The 17899-nt window shown below is 55.7% G+C and overlaps 2 protein-coding genes across 4 annotated transcripts in view; one reads left to right on the top strand and one right to left on the bottom strand.

The window, feature by feature from the left end:
• KCNIP1 (potassium voltage-gated channel interacting protein 1) overlaps positions 1 to 17899 on the top strand; it is a gene marked incomplete at its 5' end in the record, with an annotated part of 307261 nt that overhangs the window by 20697 nt on the left and 268665 nt on the right. The window lies entirely within an intron of this gene.
• Positions 65 to 8577, bottom strand: KCNMB1 (potassium calcium-activated channel subfamily M regulatory beta subunit 1). Of its 2 annotated transcripts, XM_081300709.1 has the most exons (5): positions 8468 to 8577; positions 6037 to 6194; positions 4419 to 4590; positions 2322 to 2626; positions 66 to 1628 (listed from the first exon to the last, which is right to left on the bottom strand). In XM_081300709.1, the coding sequence occupies exons 2-4, from the start codon at positions 6168 to 6170 to the stop codon at positions 2357 to 2359; spliced, it is 576 nt and encodes a 191-aa protein (XP_081156835.1). In that variant the 5' UTR covers positions 6171 to 6194; positions 8468 to 8577; the 3' UTR covers positions 66 to 1628; positions 2322 to 2356. The 2 variants fall into 2 exon arrangements, with proteins under 2 accessions (XP_081156834.1, XP_081156835.1); XM_081300708.1 differs by having other exon boundaries at positions 65 to 2626.

Below are 17899 nucleotides of genomic sequence, written 5' to 3'. Positions count from 1 at the left end.
CCTTCCCCTCTCCCTCCCCCTCCTCCTTCTTCCCTTACAGTGCTGGGGACGGAACCCTGGCCTCGCATGCTAGCCACAGGCCCAGCCTTATCAGTTACTATTCTAGAACTTTACACAATGACCCATTTAATACCAAGAACTATTATTTCTATTTTGAAGAGGCTGAAACACAGAGGTTGATTTATGTACCCAAATTCCCCAGCTAGTGAACAGCAGCGTTGGCTGTCCGGGAGCCCAGGTGGTCTTCATCGGAGTCCATGTGGCCCAGAACCTTGCCCCGCCTCACCTGGGAGATGGGTCTGCAGCAGCTCAGTGCCGGGACATCATAAGCCGCAGGAATGCTGGGTGATATTATTGTTGGACACCTTCTCTGGAGGTCTCAGGCCATCATGACTTATGCTGTTAACTATTGGGGACCACTGGACACCTACCAGGTGCCAACCCTTCATTCAGCCCTCCAACTCCCCAGAAAGGGTTCCTCTTTTGTAAATGGGGGGGGGGGAATCAGGAATCAGAGAGAGGAAATCTGGCCAAGGTAAAGATGGGGCTCAAGCCCAAGGGCTACAGCACCTGTCTTCTGTTCCACTCAGAGCCTGGTGACTTGTGCTGGTCCCTGATGCAGGAGGTGGACCATCAGGTCCCCCAGAGCCTTTGCTGACAGGAGGAGCACTGAGCCCTCCCCTAGGCCTTGTGGCTGGTGGCTGGGGTGGGGCCTGGGCAAGTGCACTTCTCAGGGTCTCCTGGGTCCTGCCGCAGCTGGTCGGGAAGCACACCTTACAAATCTCTGCTCTCAGCAGGCTTCTTGGAATGTGTCTTAGTCTGTTTTCTGTGGCTATATCCAATAATCTGAGGTCAGGTCATTTATAAAGAAAAGAAATTTCTTTCAGTTCTGGAGCTGGGAATCCCAAGAGCATGGCTCCCACACCTGCCAGGCGTCTGGGGGGCCTGCTGCTGTGTGGTCGCATGGGGGATGCAGGTCCTGGTGAGGCCCAGCGAGTGTGCCACTCAGGTCTGTCCTCCTCTGCTCTAAAGCCATCCAAGCTTGGTGGGGACCCTGCCTCTGTGACCTCATCTAACTCTAGTGAGCTCCCAGAGGCTCCCCTGTAGTGACTGTTAAATTCTTTGGAGAGCCTGTTTGGGAAGTAAGTTTCCAACATGTGGAGTGTGGGGGCCATATTCAAACCCCAGCAGAATGGCAGCGGCCGTGCTTCTCCTGTGTGGCCCGCCTGAGGCTCAGGGCTGAGGAGTGTTGACCTGGGAAGTGGACAAGAGACCCCGTGCCCTTTCCTCCCCCCAGGGCTCTCAGATCACCGTCCTCAGGAGCCTGTCTGACTAGCAGACCCCCCCCACCCCCTGCCCACCTGCCCGCCATCTTCCAACCTTTGCCAGAACAATGTCAACAGGTGCTTTTCTGACTAAAAACAAACCAAATAGCATAGGATCTTAGTACTGTCCGCACTTGAGAAAAGCCCCCAGACAAAAAGGGGGACGGGAAGGAGATGCACCCACCACAAGCCCGGCTGATAGTCGCCTTTGTTTTTATTTCCTGTCGCCTCTTGTTGTTCTGTGTGAATCCGCCCTCGGGCGGAGGTTCCGCCCCAGTGGACTCCATCAACTGCAGATTGAAGCTGTTTTGAGAAAAAATTGCGTCTCTACTGCACACGGACTGTTTTCTTGTCGTCATTCCCTAATCGCTGCAGTCTCCCAGCTGTTCACACGGCCTTTCTGCGTCCCAGGTACCGGGAGTCATCAGGGATGGTCTAGCCCCTGGAGAAGGGCACAGGGGCTTCCTAGACACAACAAGGCTTTCTGCAAGGGACCTGGGCATCGCAGACTTTGGCATCTGAGGAGGGTCTTGGGGCTGACCCCACATACGTATCAAGGCACAACAGTATTTTTAAGTATTGGAATAAAAAAATGCATATAAGGCTTGTCTCCCAGAAGACAAGAAGCCACCTACTAACCGTGCCCTGTATTTGGAGGCTGCTTTTTTTCCCCTGAGGTTTGCTGGGCACTTCCTGGGGGGAGACAGGCAGGCCTCTGAGCCAACCAGGAGAGCTTGGGCACCGAAAGGACCATCCTGTCACTTGGTTGACAGTGACACAGCAGGAGACAGGTATGGGCCCCTGAGGAATGGAGAGCTGGCTGGCCTCGGGTCCCCAGGGCACCAAGGGGGCTTGGCACATTCTTGAGAGGTGGCTTAACAGAGGAATGTCCCCCAGGTCCCTCGGCATGGAAGACGGAGGGGCTGGGGGAGGGGAGGGGAGGGAGGGCAGGAGGGATGGTGTGCATAGGGGTGAGCCCAGGGGGCTGCCCCGTACCCTGTGGCCTGCGTGGCCATGTGGCGTGGGCCCATCTACCTCTGGGCTGCCAAGATGGAGAGGGACCGGTTAAGCTTCACCATGGCAATCACGAGGAGGCCACCGGTCAGCAGGAAGGTAGGCCAGAAGAGGGAGAAGAGGAGGGTCTGGGGCCCGTAGAGACGCTGGTACAGGACGCTCGTCTCGTTCTCCTGGTTGGTCGAGAAGCAGTAGAAAACCTGGTGCTTGTGGAAATTGGCCCTGACCTTCTCCACGTCGGCGCGGGCCATCTGGTAGTTGTCCAGGCTGTCCGGGATGTAGGAGCACTGCGGGGAAGCAAGAGCACACAGCGGGCTGTGAATCTTTGTGCCTTAGGGCCCGAGGGCGAAGGCCTGCGACAGAGTAAAGACAAATGCTGGCTTTGGAGCCAACCGTGGATGGAGCTGGGGCTTCTGTCTGTACACTGCACAATCTGGAGGGCAAGTTCAGTGTTATGTGGGTGGCTAGTGGCCCTGGAGCTGCCTGGTATGTGTGCTGCACTCCTGTAGGCAGGGGCCCACTAGGAGCCCTGGCTCTTCTTGTATTGGCTGTTGAATCTGAGGCAGATCGTTCATCTTTTCGGAGCCATCAAACTTTAATCATCTAAGTGGGTTAAACTGCTGTATCATTTTCAAAGAAAATTATTTAAGGACTTCACCTATCACTGTCAAAGGAAACCAATGAGTGACATAAGTCAAAGGACAGGTGGGCCCCGTGTTTGGATTCAGGGCACAAATCACAAGCTAGGATGCCCCAGGGCTCATGCAGCTCTCTGAACAAGCGAGACAGGCGAGACCCAGAGGATGACAGGCGCCACCTGGCACTTGCCTGGTGCCAGGGACAATTGTCGGGGAGGGCGGGGGCTGCCAGAAGGGAGAGAGCCAGCTGCATCTGCACCGGCCACCGCTGCCCTCTCAGGACAGGGACACCCTCCGGAAGGTGGCAGCAGCCAGGCTGCGGCGTTTCAGGAGAAAGCAGAAAATCCAGGTTGGACGTGATCTTAAAATGTCAGCAGGAATTCAACCAAGAACTCTGAGGCCAGCCCCGTGGGGGCCAGCAGAACAAGGCACTGGCCAGCAGATGCCACCTGGGAGCCAAGGTGGCCAACTGCAGAGGACAGACAAGGAGGACCCTGGCTGTCTCTGCTCTGGCGGGCCACCTGCTCATGGGGACTCTGGAGGTGCTTTGCAAACGTCAGCCTTGCCCACGTGAAGCAGGACAGCTGCAGGCTGTGCAGAGGGGCCCAGGGTGGACACTTCTTTCCTGCACTGAGTCTGAGACCTGCTGTCCTACTGAAGCCATGTCCAGGGTCAGAATGGGGGACACAAGACCCAGAGGGCCAGTGAGGAGCCAGCTTGTCCCCGGCCTCAGCTCCTTCCCGGAGCTGAAGGAGATCTGAGGTAGGAGCTTAGGCCCACCTGGGGCCCACTGAGCCCCCTGGGCGCCACCTGGACCCTCTCCCTGACTCCCAGGCTCAGCCACAGCCCCACAGCCTCCCCCTTCCCGACCCCAGGTGACCCACCCCTTCCAGCCCACTGGTGTCCATCCTGCTGTGGGTCCACGCCCCTGCCCTGGTCCTGCTGTGGCCAGTACCTGAGTCCACATGGCCCGGGGCTCCACCCTCCCGGCTCCATGGGGATCTCACCGGGGACTCCAGTAGGTCCCATTGGTGAATCCCCTGGAGCTCTGTGCCCAGAGGTGCCACTGCAGTGGGTCTGATGTGGGACTCTGGCTTTGCTAAGTCCCCCGCGTGGTTCTCAGGACACTCAGGCCTGGCCTCTCATTGGTTCAGCTGGTAGGTTAGAAGTGACAGTCCCCATGGCCACCTCTCTGGGAGCCCCGTCCACCCACCAGCCAGCGGGCGCACAGCCGGTGTCTGACTGTTCCCGGCTCCCCAGGGGCAGCGGGTACCTCTGTCACAGGCTCACAGGGGCAGACTCAGACCCGGGGTGGGACCCAAACCCGCACACCAGCCAGGAGACATTGGGCAGAGCTCCCTGAGCCCTGGGGACACAGTGAGGGCCAGGCTGCCATGCGTACCCGGGACAAGGGGACGTGTGCCCATCCCCAGCCCCGTACCTGCTGGTTCTGGCTCCGAGTGTCCTCCGTGTGGTACAGCACAGCCCACTTGCCCACGGCCGAGACGTTGACCCACAGGCACGGGTACGGGGACACCTTCCTGCCCTCCAGCTCCTCCTGGTGCCTGATGTCGGTCTCAATCAGGTGGCAGGTGGACTCCTGGGTCCACACGCTGAGGACACCACACACACACATCTCAGAACAGGGGGAAACAGAGAGCACCCCGCTGGACCCCTGGTCCCCTGGGAGCCTTTAGGAGACCCGGGGCTGGGCCCCTCATCTTGCCGTGGCACCCTGCACTGAAGGCAGGAGCTAGACACAGGGAGGAACTGGCCCCAGAAGAGCAGAGCAGGCCGGGGTCCTAGTTCTCCTCATACCTGGGGAGTTTCAAACAGATTCCCACGTCTTCCAGGCCCACCTGTGATCCCACAGCTCTGGAGGCTGAGGCAGGAGGATTGCCAGTTCAAAGCAGCCTCAGCAACAGTGAGGCGCTAAGCCACTCAGTGAGACCCTGTCTAATAAAATACACAATAGGGCTGGGGGTGGGGCTCAATTGTCGAGTGTCCCTGAGTTCAATCCCTGGTACCCCTCCAAAAAAAATATTCTCATGTCCAAGCCACACCCCAGAATAAGCGAGTTGGAATTTCTACAGTGGTTGGACACAGGTTGGTGTATTTTTAAAACTTCCCCAGTGTTTCTGAGCAGCAGCCAGGCCTGAGAATGGCTTATTCAGAGCCTCATTGTCTTACAGAGGTCTGAGGAGCTCAGAGAGGTCAAGTGAATTTCCTGAGGCCACACAGGACTTGAGGTCAAATCCAAGTGCCTCCAGATTCTGTCATCTTTCCCTTGAAGAGGGCAGACGTGGGGGGCTGGGTTTGATGGGGCCATGGAGTTTAACGGGGAGACGACACACTGGAGACACAGCTGCGCTGAGCAGCGCCTCATCCGGAAGACCCCAGCCTGGCACGGCTCCATTTGTCGAAGGCGAGGACCGTGCGGGCCGGGAGGGGCCGACAGGCTCATCCACACACCTGCGAGTCCCTGAGGACTCAGCCCATTTGTCCTGCAGGAGACCCGCTGCCAGGCTGGGTGTGGGAGGGGGCTGTCAGGGACAGGAATGTGCCCAGGAAGGGTCTGGGGCTTATCCAAGGCCCAAGTGAGAGGCTGAGTGTGACCACTACAAACAGCCCAAAGCAGGGGTCTCCCAGCTCTGGGTCAGGTGGCCTGTCAGAGGCGCACAGGACGCTCTCCACAAGGCCTGCAAGGGTCCAGGGGAGCAGATGCGGGCCCTGTGCGGCTTCTGCTCTTCAGAAAGTCCCTGCGTGGGGGTGAGGGTAGGGTGAGGGTGGGGGGCAACGGGAGCCTGCCTGAACCAGGTGAAGGGGCTCTGGGTCACCCACTGCAGGGTTTGCTCACATCCTTGGCTGATTCTGAGTCAAGAGTCCCTGGAGCCTGCTCCTGTGGGATCCCAGAGGAGGGGCCAGCCTGCCCTCCCGCTAAGAGTGACATGGCCTTGAGCAGTCCGAGGGCTGTGAGGCGGCCGGAGAGGGGGAGAATCCCTGAAAGACCCCTGGGCCCGCACAGCCCCCTGCCCACAGCACAGCCGCAGTGCGCCCACCTCCTCTGGTAGAGGGGCAGCATGGTGGTGCAGAGGATGTAGTAGGTGATCACCGCGCACACCACCATGGCCACACCCAGGCACAGGGCTCGGGTCTCTCCCCGCTTCTGAGCCATCACCAGCTTCTTCACCATGTCCACTGGGGCCAGCTGTCATTTCTAGGGCCACAGAAGAAACAGAAGTGAGATGGGCTCAGGCGGCAGGTGACCCGCAGAAGGGAGGGCGGCGAGGGGGAGGCCACCAAATATCAACCTCACTCCTTTCCACCCTCTGGAGGCTCCCCGCCAGCTCTGAGAGGTGAGTGTCACCATCTCATCCTGCAAGGGAAGGCCCTGTAGCCCAGAGAGGGAAAGCGATTTGCCCAAGATCACACAGGATGTGGAGGCTCCATAGTGGCTCCCGGGATGTCTGGGTTCCGATCCCTGGCTGACTCTCAGGGTTAACCTTGGAAACCTCAGTGAGTCCCCAAGCAAAACCCTTGTCCCAGGGGAAGCTGGAGCAGGGCTGGGGACCTCCCTTGCTGTGAGGCTCCTACCACAAGCAGCCCCCACCTCCCGGTCCCTCCCCGTCCTCTGCACCCCAGAAATGACAGTGAAGGGCCTTGAGATGGGGAGAGGGTCTTGTATGATGCATGTGGACCCTCGATGCAGTCACAAGGGTCCTTGTGAGACGGAAGCACAGGGACACGGAGGAAGGGAAGGTAACGCGTAGCCCCCAGAAGGCAGGGGACAGAAACAACAGGCCGTCCCCTGACCTCTGCAGGGCACCGCCCCTGGCCACCTTGGTGATCTGCACTCCTGGCTCCAGAATTATGAGAGGTCTCTGCTGCTTTAGGCCACCAAGTGAATGGTCATTTGATTAGCAGTGTCTCAGGGGCAGGAGGAGTCCCACATTCAGGATCCCAGGCAGGCGACTGCCCCTTGAAGCCAAGGGAGATGGCATCCTGGTGTCCTGGGGTCCTGGGGACAGCTTTCTTAGTTCAGGACTGAAGCCCAGGGGCCAGTGCAGGATGGAGGGAAGTGGCCGCCCCTCTCTGGCTGCAGCCCTGAGGCCCTCCCAGCAACGGGAGTCCTGACCAACCTTCTCCAGAGGTCCCTCAGTCCCTGCCCCGGGGGGACACAAAGCTGCCGGGCTGGGGACCCTCCTGTGGACCTGTCCTGGGTTCGAAGAGCTGTGGGGCCTTCCCGGGATACATCTTTGTGGCTACTTTTTGTTTACTTAAGGTAACCAGCTCATCCAGGTGTGCCCAGGTGAGACAGCAGCAGCCCCTACAGCCTGCTGCCCAGGGACTTTGGGTCATGGCACCTGGCCTGGGGTCACAGCTGACTCTCAGGGTCAACCTTGGGAACCTCAGTGAGTCCCCAAGCAAAACCCTTGTCCAGGGGAAGCTGGAGCCGGGCTGGGGACCTCCCTTGCTGTGAGGCCCCTTCCACACCAGCCCTCACCTCCCGCTCCCTCCCCATCCTCTGCATCCCAGACACTGGAGCCTCTAAGGATGGAGGAGGCTGGAGTCCTGGACTTCCCTGTTCCAGGGGCACAAGAGGGAAGGGAAGGAGAGACTGCCCTGTGCTCCTGCTCTGCTGGGATTCCTGCAGAGTCGGAGTCGCGGGTGGGAATTGGGCTTCAACACCCACAGTGAGAACCTCAGGCAGAGGAAGGATGGGAATAGTCAGTTCCCCTAAGGCCTGCTCGGGAAGAGGTGGGTTTCATCAACAACAGGAGGGATTTAGTTAGACTCCAAGAAGAACTTCTCAGGCTTGAGAGTTGACAAATAACTTTGGCTTTTTTGGCTAGCTCTTCCTATTCAGAAAGGTCACACGAGGTCCAAGCTGGATTTAGGAAAGATGAAGGAGGGCAAAGGAAGGCGTGTGGGTCCCATGTGATCTGAAAGCCAGGTCCACATCCTCTTCCTTAGAAGGACAGGAGTAGAGTACAGCGTTTCAGGGTTTGGTGGAGTGTCGGAAAGGGGGGTTCTGAGACACTCAGAGGCACGATCACATCCTGGCCTTGGCCCTTAGCACCCAGGTGACAGTGGACAAGAAGGGTACCATAGGAGTCCGGTAGAGGTCGAGTGATGTGGAGAGCCCAGTCCACGCTGGCTGTGGTGATGGACAGAGGACTGTGGAGTGGAGCAGAGTGGGGCGCACTCTCCCCAACCTCTCTTTTGTCCCCTTCCTGGACTGGGGCAAGGGGCAGGAGGACTGTTCTGAGTCAGGCTGTTTCGAGCTAGGCCTGAGGACAGGGCACTCAGCACCTAGAGTGGACCCCACCAAGAGCCACCCCCAGGTGCCCATCAGCACCAGCCAGCCCCCCTGACACCAGAGTCCTCACGGCTGTCCCAAGAGGAAGGGAGCCCACTCCCGCCCTCCAGGCCCATCTCGGGCTCCTTCCTGCCCCTGTCCCCCAGCTCTCTCGGGGACACAGTACTCACAGCTTGCCCAGTGCCCCTGGGTCCTCGCAGGCAGATGGTTTCCGTCTGCCCAGCCCCCGCCCCCACCCCAAAGGACGCCTCCTTGAGCTCCGCGGGAAGCTTGCCTCCAGCTGTCTCCAGGGACGCAGCCTTTGGGCCCATCTGGGTCGAGCCTGCATGCCCAAACATGGTCAGCTCTGAGCACTGGCCGTGGGACAGCCTCGGGAGAGCAGGTACCGGCCCTGAGACAGCAGGCGTCCTGGGCCAGCACCTGCATTTCCCAGCATCTCATGGGAAACAGATGTCAAAGGACAAACAGCAAAACCCAGAACCCCAAAAAGACCACCCTGGTCTATTTGGAAATGTTTCTTCTCCCGTCTCTCAGGCTGGCAGAGGAGCAGGGAACGGGAAGCGAGTTTCCTTTTGTGGCGCAGGGGGAGGAGAGGGAGCCCCAGGGGGAGGAGAGGGAGCCCGTGGGGCTGGGCTCAGCCTCTACCCAGGGGAGCGAGGCCCTGCTGCCTGGGGCACCTCGTGGGCCTCCCTGGGCCTGTCCCCCCCCCCCCTCGCTACTGGGGTGTTGGAGACTCCTTTGTTCAGGGTGGAGATAGTGGGGCCTTAGGGGAAGGGAGGAGAACCCGACTTCAAGGGCCAGCTGAGCTGAAGCCAGGACACCCTGAGTTCTACAGCCGCCTCCAGCCAGCAGGGTCCCTGGCGACCCAGGGACCTTCCACACACTGCCAAAATAGGGCTGGGGCTCACGGGCAGAGACTCATCCCCATCAGTAAACAAGCCAACCCCAGCCCTGTCTCCCCATCTGAGAGGGGAATGCTGAAAGGATTGAAAATTAGCCATAAAAGCAAACCCCGTGCTGGGCTCCCCTAAGTACCCGGTGTTGCGCTGGAGTCTCTGTGCTCCACGGGCCCCGTGAGCAGTTGGAGGAGCCTCAGGTAACTGGACGAGCCCCACTGTTCTACGGTGGGCCTGGTTCAAGCTGGCCTTCCCAGCCTGCAAAGCCCCAGCATCTCCGCTGGCCCAGGGGCCACTGCACAGACAGTCACTGGCCACCTGAAGTCCCGGGTCACCTGAGCACTGCTGACTGTGTTGTAGGAACAGGGCCCGGTTCGGGTCTCCACCAAAAATTGGCAGCTCACCCAGACCTGGGAGAGAAGAAGCCAGCAGAGGATTCCAGCCCCTGCCTCCCAGTGTCTCAGCCGGAGTCTCAGACATCACAGAGCAGGGACAAGCCACCCTGGCTGGGCTGAATGAACTCCCAATCCACAAAATCCATGAGCGGAAAAGGGATGTTTACACATTGGGGTGCGTTGGGGGACATTTATCACGCAGCCCTCGTAACTGACACTCGTTGAGGTGATTTAAAAGGGGGACCATCCTGGTGGCAGGCAGCTGGCGTCAGAACCAGCCGGCATTAAAAAGCCTGAGCTCACTATATGGAGTGTGGAGGGGACTTGTGCCCCGTGATATATCCCTGCACAATGGGGCAGAAGGGCAGAAATGTGGGAGGGGTTCTTGATGACAGGCCATCTGCAATGTGCCTGGGCACAGGCCACACACACACACACACACACGTATGTATACACACCTGTTCACATACACAGTCCCCACCCCTTATCTGAGGGTTCTTTCTGAGGTGTCAGTTACCCACGTTCAGTCTCAGTCTGAGAATACTAAACAGAAAGTTCCAGAAACAAATCGTTCCTAAGTTTTGAATTACTTCCATTGCCGTCGGTCCTTAGTTACCTATTTTGCGGTAACTCACTGTGGCTACCCGCTTACTGTCCTAGTTAGTAGCTGGGTGTTATCACAGCTGTGCACTTAGAGGAAGAAGCCCGTACAGGCAGGGCTTGGTGCCCTCTGCAGCCTGAGCTGGCGGGGAAGGTCTGGGCACCTGTCCCCGTGGATACAGGGGCTGCGGCTGCGCGGATGCCCCCTGCCCCCACCGCGCCCCGCAGAGGGCGGAGTGATCTGCAGGGGTCATTCCCTGGACGCAGGCCTGCGTTGGAACCACGGCCTCCACCCCTATTCCTGTGACTCCCTGGGGAGCAGGCTAAGAGAACCAGCGTTTCTTCCTGTGTCTGTCGCGCTGTTTCACGGCCCCTCGCGTCACCGGTGGCCTTCTCGGGTCGTGCATCCACTTACCTATGGAAGCCCTTTTGCCCAATATCCAGACTCATGGGATGACAAGTCCCCTACGTCCACCTGGAGACCCGTCCCCAGCCTGCTGCCTGTGTGTCGCCCGCTGAGCGCCATGGGGAGGATGGGGGTTCGTCACCTGTCCTGGAGACCATGTTCACAGATGCTTCCGCACCTACTGTGCACAGGCTGGGAGCACACCGCAGCACCGAGGGGCCTGCCTTGTGGGGACGGCAGGTTGGACTTTTGACTGCAAAAATGCAAAACAGACAAAACGGTGGTTCTAAGGGAGAGGGGGCCAGGGGCCTGGTCTGCAGCTTCCCTTTCTATGGACTCCGTCGCTGGCCGTCAAAGGCAGTCGGAAAAAATTAAATAGAAAATTCCAGAAATAAGCCATCCCTAAGTTTTAAATGACTTCGATGCAGCTTGTCATTGTCACTGCTCTGTTTGTTAGCAGTTCTGTTCTCTCCCTGGACCTCACTCACACACTGCATCTTCACGGAAGGAGGAGGAGGAGGAGGAGGAGGAGGAGGAGGAGGAGGAGGAGGAAGAGCCATAGTCCTCCTGGGGTCTGCTGCTGTCTGAGGTCTTATGCGCTGTGGCCTTGGGACATGTCCCCTGAATAAGGGCAGAGGAAAGAACAAGGGAGGGGTTTTGGCAGAGCCCAGGGGGCGGAGGGAGGGAGAGCAGGGGTAGACTCAAAGCTAGGATTAATGACCGGACAGAAGGTGGTGGAGGAGCTGCCGGCCTCCCCAGCCTTGGGCAGGGACCCCACTCCCTTCTCCCTGCCGCTCCTCCCCCTTCTTCCCTCCACCTGTCCTGCTCTGTAACCTGGGGTGGAGCCTGCCATGGTGGTGACCCGGTGGGCAGCTGGGACCCTGCCCTAGCCAGCGCCCAGCCCCTTCCCCTCCTCCTGGCTCCTGGCAGCTCTCCTTGCCCCTGGGCCCTGTCACCACTCTGATCTAGCCTGCTCCTTCCTGGCCGCCCCTGCGTCGCCCCCAGCACCTTCTCTCTGGTCACTTCCAGGGCAGGGTGCCCTCTGAGACCAGTGGTAGCACCTGGAGAAACAACCTGAGATTCTTGGGACTTTGTTGTTGTGGTGATTTGATGGGGGGCGGGGGGACCTGTGGCTTCTCATGTCACAAAATGTTGTAGTCACTTCCCCATTCCATGAAATATTGTCCCGAGGCAGCTGTGCTTCCTGCGACATAGTTACCATCATAGATCTCATCAGAGCCGTGGCGTTGGATTTCAAGGAACCGTGCTGGCGTGTTCGCTTGTGCTCGGGAGAACTTGGCAGGCTTGTGCCCTCGTGCCCCCCAAAACGCCCCACCATTTCTCATGATTTGATAGGTACAAGAAAGACTGGATCTGCAATGGCCTTGGGGGTCAGACCTGAGGGAAAGTAAAGCTCAAGAGGGGGAAACAGCAGGAAGTTGGTGTCTGTCCATTTTCTGTTGCTGTAACAAAATATCTAAGGCTGGGTACTTAGAAAGAAAAGAAGTTTCTTTAGTCCACAGTTTTGAAGGCTGAAAGTGCAGGATGGGTGGCCCCATCTGTAGGGTCTCTAATGAGGTCCCTGGCTGCTTCACAGCACAGTAGATGGCATCATGTGGGAGTGTGCCCAAGTGGGAGAGGCTAGTTGTTAAGTGTTTTTCTGATGGTAACGCCCCCACAGTGCTCTCATTACCTCCCACTAGGCCCCGCCTCTTAAAGGACCCAACACCTCTCAACCACACCATGCTGGGAACTAAGCTTCTAGCACATGAAACTTTGGGGACACACCCAAAGCATGGCAGTTGACAACTTCCTCGCCCTGGTGCAGTCCAGTGTGAGCCTTAGAGAATGAGGAGGTGGAGGGAGGAAGAGGGACACCACTGCATTCGCTAGCTAGGAGCTTCCTCCACATCAGCAATGCCCCTTTGGGACTCAGGAGGGAGCCAGGTGGCTCTCTCCACTCTGGCCAGGCTCTGGCCATGGCCCCATGGTCAGGGGTCCTCATCGTCACTTCAGGCTACTGCCGCAGGGTGCTCTGGAGTGCAAGGCTGGCTTACAGCAGCTTTGTGACAGCCTTTGCAAGCCAGCTAGGGAGCTGGGACTCCTCGCAATGCTGGGGACATTTATCTACATCTTCACACAGTAGGAATCACGGCTTTGTTCGTTCTCACAGCTGGTTTAGCAGCAATGCTGGGCCAGGGTCTGAGGGTCTGTCCTTAAGAGGGGTTGTCCTTAAGAGGTGGTGGAACCCTGCAGGATGCCCAGCCTGGAGATCTTGGGTGGGTGCTGGGAGATGACCAGCTGACCTCCCACCCAGGTCCCTTTCCAACAGATTGACACACGCTGACTGAGTCCACCTGGGGGACAGACAAGAGCTGGCTTCCAGGGCAGAGGGTGGGCTGGAGAATAGGAAGGGTCTGCAGAAACTGCACAAGTGCCAATCTATCTCCTGTCGTGTGGCTGTGGGTCCAGCAACCAACAAGCGGGGCAGAGAAGGGGGTTTGAGGTTTTCCTCCCTGAAATCCCCTAGAGACATCTTTGTGAGGCAGAAAGCTCTGTACGTGGGCCAGGCTTGAGCCACAACCTTTGTACATCAATGTGAAAGTGTCCATGGTAGCCGGGGCAGGTGCAAGCCAGGGACTGGGGCTATGGAAACAGAGCTTCACTAATATTCTTTGCATAAAACATTGGTACATTTGTGATTATTTCCCAAAAGTAAAAACCAGACCTCCCGGCATAATTCTAAGACACAGGGTCCTCATCTCTTCAAGACTGTGATTCACAAGGCAGTCTTTTTTTTTTTTTTTTTTTACTACGTTTATTCCAATTTCTGTTCTCACAGCCAGGACTCTGGAGTAGCTGATCCTACACATCCTCACCAGTACAGCTGTCCCCCATGTCTCAGTCTCTGCAAGAAATTGTGTCTGCACCAAAAATACACAGAGTTGGGTTTTGTTTTGTTTTGTTTATATTGTCATTATTCCCTAAGAGGGAAATTTAACAACTGGTTACATAGCACTTACATGGATTAGATATTAGAAGTCTTTTAGAGAGGATTCAAGGTCCACAGGAGGGCACATGTAGGTCACATGCAAACGCTGTGTACATGAGATACTTGAGCATCCACAGACTTGGGGATCCGTGAGGGATCCTGGGACGGATCCCCCAGATACCAAAAGACTTGGCAATATTAAATTCACAAATATGTGCTTTTTGGCTAAGCAAAAAATATCTCATACAGTTTTAATCTGCTGTCCTTAAATTTTTTTTAAAAAATCTATATATGACTGTGGAATGCATTAAAATTCTTATTACACATATAGAGCACAATTTTTCATATCTCTGGTTGTATACCTAGTATATTCACACCAATTCATATCTTCATACCTGAACTTTGGATAATAATGATCATCATATTCCACCATCATTAATAACCCCATGCCCCCTCCCTTCCCCTCCCACCCCTCTGCCCTATCTAGAATTCATCTAATCCTCCCATGCGCCCTCTCCCTACCCCACTATGAGTCAGCCTCCTTATAACAAAGAAAACATTTGGCATTTGGTTTTTTGGGATTGACTAACTTCACTTAGCATTATCTTCTCTAACGCCATCCATTTACCTGCAAATGCCATGATTTTATTCTCTTTTACTGCTGAGTAATATTCTACTGTGTATATATGCCACATTTTTTTTATCCATTCATCTATTGAAGGGCATCTAGGATGGTTCCACAGTTTAGCTATTGTGAATTGTGCTGCTATAAACATTGATGTGGCTGTGTCCCTGTAGTATGCTGTTTTTAAGTCCTTTGGGTATAGACCGAGGAGAGGGACAGCTAGATTCAACAGTGCTTCATAGGCTGAATAGAAGTGAAATCTTTAATTAGTCCCACATTTCCTTTATTAAAGCTTCCAAGGCAGAAAGCCCTGAGAACCAGTCTACATGGTGCCTGGCATCTGGGGTCTCACCCCAGTACCTGTTGTTCCCAACTGCTTGGTCCCTCAGTCACTCAGCCTGATTCACACAGGTCTACTGTGTCAAGGAGTAGCCAGCTCATCCCAGGTCTTCCGAGTCTCCTCTTTGCCTGGCAAGATTCAGAGCTTTAGTCTTCACTAGCCACTGGGTAGGTACCTGCCAGGGCAGGGTCCCAGCGGGGGGGGGGGGGACTTCCCTCCCCTCCCCTCCCACTCCTGCCAGGCTATGAACAGGTTTTTCTGTAACTCCAGGGCTGAGTCACTTGAAGATCACCCAGGCCTTCAACTTGCTGTGTTTGTAATGTTTTCTGTTTACAAACCAACAGACCCACGTTGTGGAGAATTTGGTTGAGTGCAGAAAAGTAAAAGGGAGATTGTAAAAATCAATCAAGATCCAACGTCCCAAGGAAACCACTGTCAAAATATTGGTGGACGATGCTAAACATAGACAGGAAGCCTCTCTAAAAACAAATTTAGGAACATGCTGTGTAATTACAAATGTGTTTTTGTTTTAAATAAAAACACTTTCCGTGTATGTATCATTAATTTACAAGATGATATCTCCTGGTTCTGGAAGGGTCCATCATTTGCACGTGCCATAACATATTTTGCTATTTTCCTATTATGAGACGTTTTGGCTCTTTGCAAGATTTTGCTCTGATAAACTGGTCTCCAGTTGCTGTCTTTGAACACAAATCTTTGCTCACTACTCTGATTATTTTCTTCTACTAGATTCCCAAGAGCAGGGATAAAAATCAAAGGATATAAAGGTAGCAGAACACAACAATTACTAATAGGGCATTATGTAAAATTGTGGATGTGTAACCGACGTGATTCTGCAATCTGCATTTGGGGTAAAATTGGGGGTTCATAACCCACTTCAATCTAATGTATGAAATATGATATGTCAAGAGCTTTGTAATGTTGTGAACAACCAATTAAAAAAAATCAAAGGATATTAGTTTCTTACAGACTTCTGCCCATCCCTTTCCTGGAAGCATAGGATCCAATAAGATTCTATTGGGGAGCTCTCAGAGCTCAGAGAGGTTAAATGATTTACTCAAAGCCACACAGCTTTGGAGCAGGGCCTGGAACTGTGCCTGTCTCTTCAGCCTCTCATGGGTGGCAGCACAGCTGGAGCCCACGCCTCCTGGACCCTGTTCTCACCTTCCTCTTCCTCTATGGATCATTTCTCCCACCAAGCAACAGCTCCCACCAAGCACTAACATGCTCCAGACACGGTGCCAAGGGCTATTTCCCTGACCCTGGTAAGTAAAAGCTGTAATTCTCCCCACCTTATCAATGGGGACACTGAAGCAGAGACAGAGCCTTTCTCGCCCAAGGCCACCATGAAGGTGACTTGCAGAGCTGAACCTCCTGCCCCTTCTTGTCTAACAGCCTGGCCCAGTAGAAGCTTCTGGTGGGGAGATGTTGTGATGCTTGAGCTGTCCACAAGTCACCCATGGCCAGGGGGCACTTGAAATGTGGATAATGAGCAGAGAACTAAAATTTAATTTTAATTAATTTAAATTTAAATAGCCACGTGTGACTAGTGACCTACCGGACAGACCTCTCCAGGACCTTTAAGCTCCCCTCTTTGCCACATTACACCTATCTCCAGCAGGACCTGGGAGGGTTTCCCAGCACCTGCTTGGGGTGGGACTCAGGTGACCTGAGACACCCCTGAGAGGACTCTGAGCCAGCCCTCCTGCCCGAGGCTGGTTCCAGGGCTGCCTGCAGGTTGGGCCGCTGGGCCAGCCACCCCTCCCACAGGCACTGTGAGAGACACTGCTGAGAGAGGTGCCTGAGTCCCTTTTCTTGCACATTAATGAAATGTAGCCTGTCATCCATAAATAATAAGATTGCCCTGCAGGGTTCAAGGCCTCTGCTTCCTCTCAGTACAAACACCACGATGAGCTTCCCGGAATCTTCGCAGTTAACAAGGTAGATTTGAACTCTGCCTTCTCTCCAGAGCACGCCTCCTCCCAGGACCTGGGCTCCAGGAGCGGGTGGAGAGTCCTCAGGGCCATCTTGGAAGTCGGTACCCACCTCGGTCTCCTGCAGGCCCCACTGAGCTAGGCCTGCACACCTCGCTGGAGTGGTTTCCAAAAGCTGCTGGAAGTAAGACCACAAACTGTTCTAAAGCAACAGGAATGTATTCTTTCACAGTTCTGCAGGCCGTAGCCCAAAATCAAGGTGTCGGGGCCCAAGCTCTAGGACAGGGTCCTGCGCCTCTTCTCGCCCCGGTGGCTCTCAGCGTCCCTGGCTCGAGGTTGGTGACCTCCATCTCTGCCTGGCTTCTCACACCTTCTGCCCCCTGTCAATACCTTCTGCTCACAGGGACACTGTCATTATATGGAAAGACCATGCAGGACAGTGTGGAGAGCCATTCTCACACGTGACTGGGCAACTCCCGGTTTGGGTCTGAGGCGCTCTGGCTGTGTCGGAGCTTTCCCGGCCCTCTCCTGATGAGAGAACCCGTCTGTGTGGGGGTGTGACTGACCACTGACCCCGGGGGCCAATCACTGACCCTGACCTTGGAGTGCGGCCCCCCTCAACCTTCATTGGATGGAATTCTCCCCTAAATTTCTTGTTCCCCAATAAAAGGCTACTCCCTGGCGTGCTCTCTCTCTCTCTCTCTCCTGCTAGCCCTGAGTAATCCTTGCTGCCCTACCAGGTGGTTCAAGGTGGGAACCAGAGAGGGGAGCCATCTCGGACCTGGTCATAGAAAAAGGTAACTGAGTCTGTGTGTTTTATTTCGATCTCGCTAGCTAACTTTTATGCCAAGAACCTCATTAATGAAACCAATGCGCTGGCCGCATGGTGGAGGACAGTCCAGGGTGATCTCAAGATCCTGGATTATACCTGCAAAGACCTTTTTCCCAATAAGGCCACGGGCCCAGGTTCCTGGGATCTGGACATGGACATAGCTCATTGGAGGCCACCATTCAAGCCACTGAACTCTCCTTCCTCAACCTACATCCTGAGTTAGCCAGGGTGGAGCAACCCTGCGACCAGCGCAAGATTTGACGGCTGTGCCCAGGAAGGGTGCGTTTCTCACTCAGGGGAAGTCCAGCATGGTTACCCCTGCTGGTGAGGCGCTCCTTCAGGGAGGGGTTACTAGGGTTCCAAACTCCACCATCCTGTGGCCTCGAGGTCACCCTCGAGCTGTGCAGCGATAGATGAGGCGGGAGAGGCAGAGAGAGAATATGGGTGATTGGACATCCCACACCTGCATACAGACCTGGAGGTGGCAAGCTTTGCTCAGCCTAGAACCCCATTGGTGGGGATTGGTCACGTGATCCCACCCAGCAGCAAAGGAAACTGGGA

This window comes from Spermophilus citellus (genome assembly GCF_964194105.1).
Source record: "Spermophilus citellus genome assembly, chromosome: 1".
Taxonomy (NCBI): domain Eukaryota; kingdom Metazoa; phylum Chordata; class Mammalia; order Rodentia; family Sciuridae; genus Spermophilus; species Spermophilus citellus.
The sequence above is the reverse complement of the archived record's forward strand: the minus strand, read 5'-3'. Positions and strand labels throughout refer to the sequence as shown.

Bases quoted from the DNA above. Each gene is read 5' to 3' on its own strand.
- KCNMB1 (XM_081300708.1), bottom strand. From the start codon at position 6,170: ATGGTGAAGAAGCTGGTGATGGCTCAGAAGCGGGGAGAGACCCGAGCC. The intron at 4,591-6,036 runs GTGGGCGCACTG...TGGTGTCCTCAG, and splicing joins CTGCCCCTCTACCAGAGGAG to CGTGTGGACCCAGGAGTCCA. The intron at 2,627-4,418 runs GTACGGGGCTGG...GCTTCCCCGCAG, and splicing joins CTCGGAGCCAGAACCAGCAG to TGCTCCTACATCCCGGACAG.